Below are 1434 nucleotides of genomic sequence, written 5' to 3' on the forward strand. Positions count from 1 at the left end.
AAAAAAACTTCTAGAAAATTTAACAGTAAAAAGCATCAACATCTTTGAGCTGAGTTGTTGCTGGTCTTTAAGATGAAGTCTTTCACAGTGAAAACCAAAGATCATGCTTCTTTTTCCTGCTGTTTGTTACGGCTGATTAGGACTGATTTATACAGAAGAGATTTTATTGCTCAATGCATTATTGTGTCACGTTTGGTGTGGATCATCTGAAGATGATCTGCATATTGTGATTGACACGGTTTCTCTCCAGTGTGTATCCTCTCATGTGTTTTCAGTTGTGATGAATGACTGAATCTCTTGTCGCATTGTGAACACTTGTAAGGTTTCTCTCCAGTGTGGATCCTCCGGTGCTGTTTCAGATGTTGAGATCTAATAAAACTCTTCCCACAGTCAAAGCACACATGATCTCTCACACCAGTGTGTATCTTCTGATGCTCTTTTAACCATTTCAGCAGTGAAAAACTCTTTCCACATAATGAACATGAATGTGGTTTCTCATTTGAATGAACTTTCAGGTGATTCTTCAGGGATGAAGCCCACGAAAATGTTTTGCCGCATTGAACACATTTGTGCAGTTTCTCTCCAGTGTGGACATTCATGTGGCCCTTAAGGTGTGATGATTTTTTAAAACTCTTCCCGCACTGATCACAAGTGAATGTTTTTTCTCCAGTGTGAATCTTCATGTGAACCTTGAGACTCTGTCTGCATGCAAAACTCTTTCCGCACTGATCACATTCGTGCAGTTTCTCTCCAGTGTGGATAATCATGTGTCTATTAAGGTGTGCTGATTGTCTGAAACGCTTCCCGCACTGATCACATGTGAACGGTTTCTCTCCAGTGTGTATCATCATGTGTCTCTTAATACTCTTCTCACATATCAAACTCTTTCCACACTGAGTGCAGGTGAATCTTTTCTTCTCTCTTCTCTTCAGAAAAGAGATACTTTCAGTTTGTGAGCGAGATTTCTCCATCAGGTCTCAAATGAAAATGAACAACAAATACATTATAAATATATCTTTAAAAATAAATGAGAGAAATGTGAAGTGAAAGGTCATAAAAGTGAACCTGAAAGTAGAGGCTACACAAAGTTATGATCATTTTGATGCATTTTTAAACGTTTAAACGTTAACGTTTCTGTCGCAAAAACTATTCAATGTTTAATCGATTCCACAATTATCTAACATCAATAGACTATTTATTAATTATTAACTATAATAAACTATATATAGTGCAACAGTTCTGATGCAGTCTCTTAGATGGATATTTATTTGACTAATAACTTATTTTAAAACGAAAATGTATTAGCTGTCCTACATTTTTCACTCAACACTGTTAATACACTCAAAATAGTGTTTCCTGGCAACATCCAGGAAGTGACATCAACTCGACTCTTTTTAGAGCATGATGGGAAAAATGATCTCAATCTATTGTAGT

At 36.4% G+C, this 1434-nt stretch overlaps 1 protein-coding gene across 1 annotated transcript; it reads right to left on the minus strand.

The window, feature by feature from the left end:
• Positions 1-972, minus strand: LOC107678113 (gastrula zinc finger protein XlCGF49.1-like). The gene has a single exon (XM_016473275.1). The coding sequence runs from the start codon at positions 969-971 to the stop codon at positions 171-173; it is 801 nt and encodes a 266-aa protein (XP_016328761.1). The 5' UTR covers position 972; the 3' UTR covers positions 1-170.
• Positions 973-1434: the final 462 nt, after the last annotated feature.

The sequence above is a fragment of the Sinocyclocheilus anshuiensis genome, unplaced genomic scaffold, assembly GCF_001515605.1.
Source record: "Sinocyclocheilus anshuiensis isolate Anshui unplaced genomic scaffold, SAMN03320099.WGS_v1.1 scaffold1406, whole genome shotgun sequence".
Lineage (NCBI taxonomy): Eukaryota > Metazoa > Chordata > Actinopteri > Cypriniformes > Cyprinidae > Sinocyclocheilus > Sinocyclocheilus anshuiensis.

Excerpts from the sequence above, each read along its gene's own strand:
- LOC107678113 (XM_016473275.1), bottom strand. The coding sequence starts at position 971 with ATGGAGAAATCTCGCTCACAAACTGAAAGTATCTCTTTTCTGAAGAGA.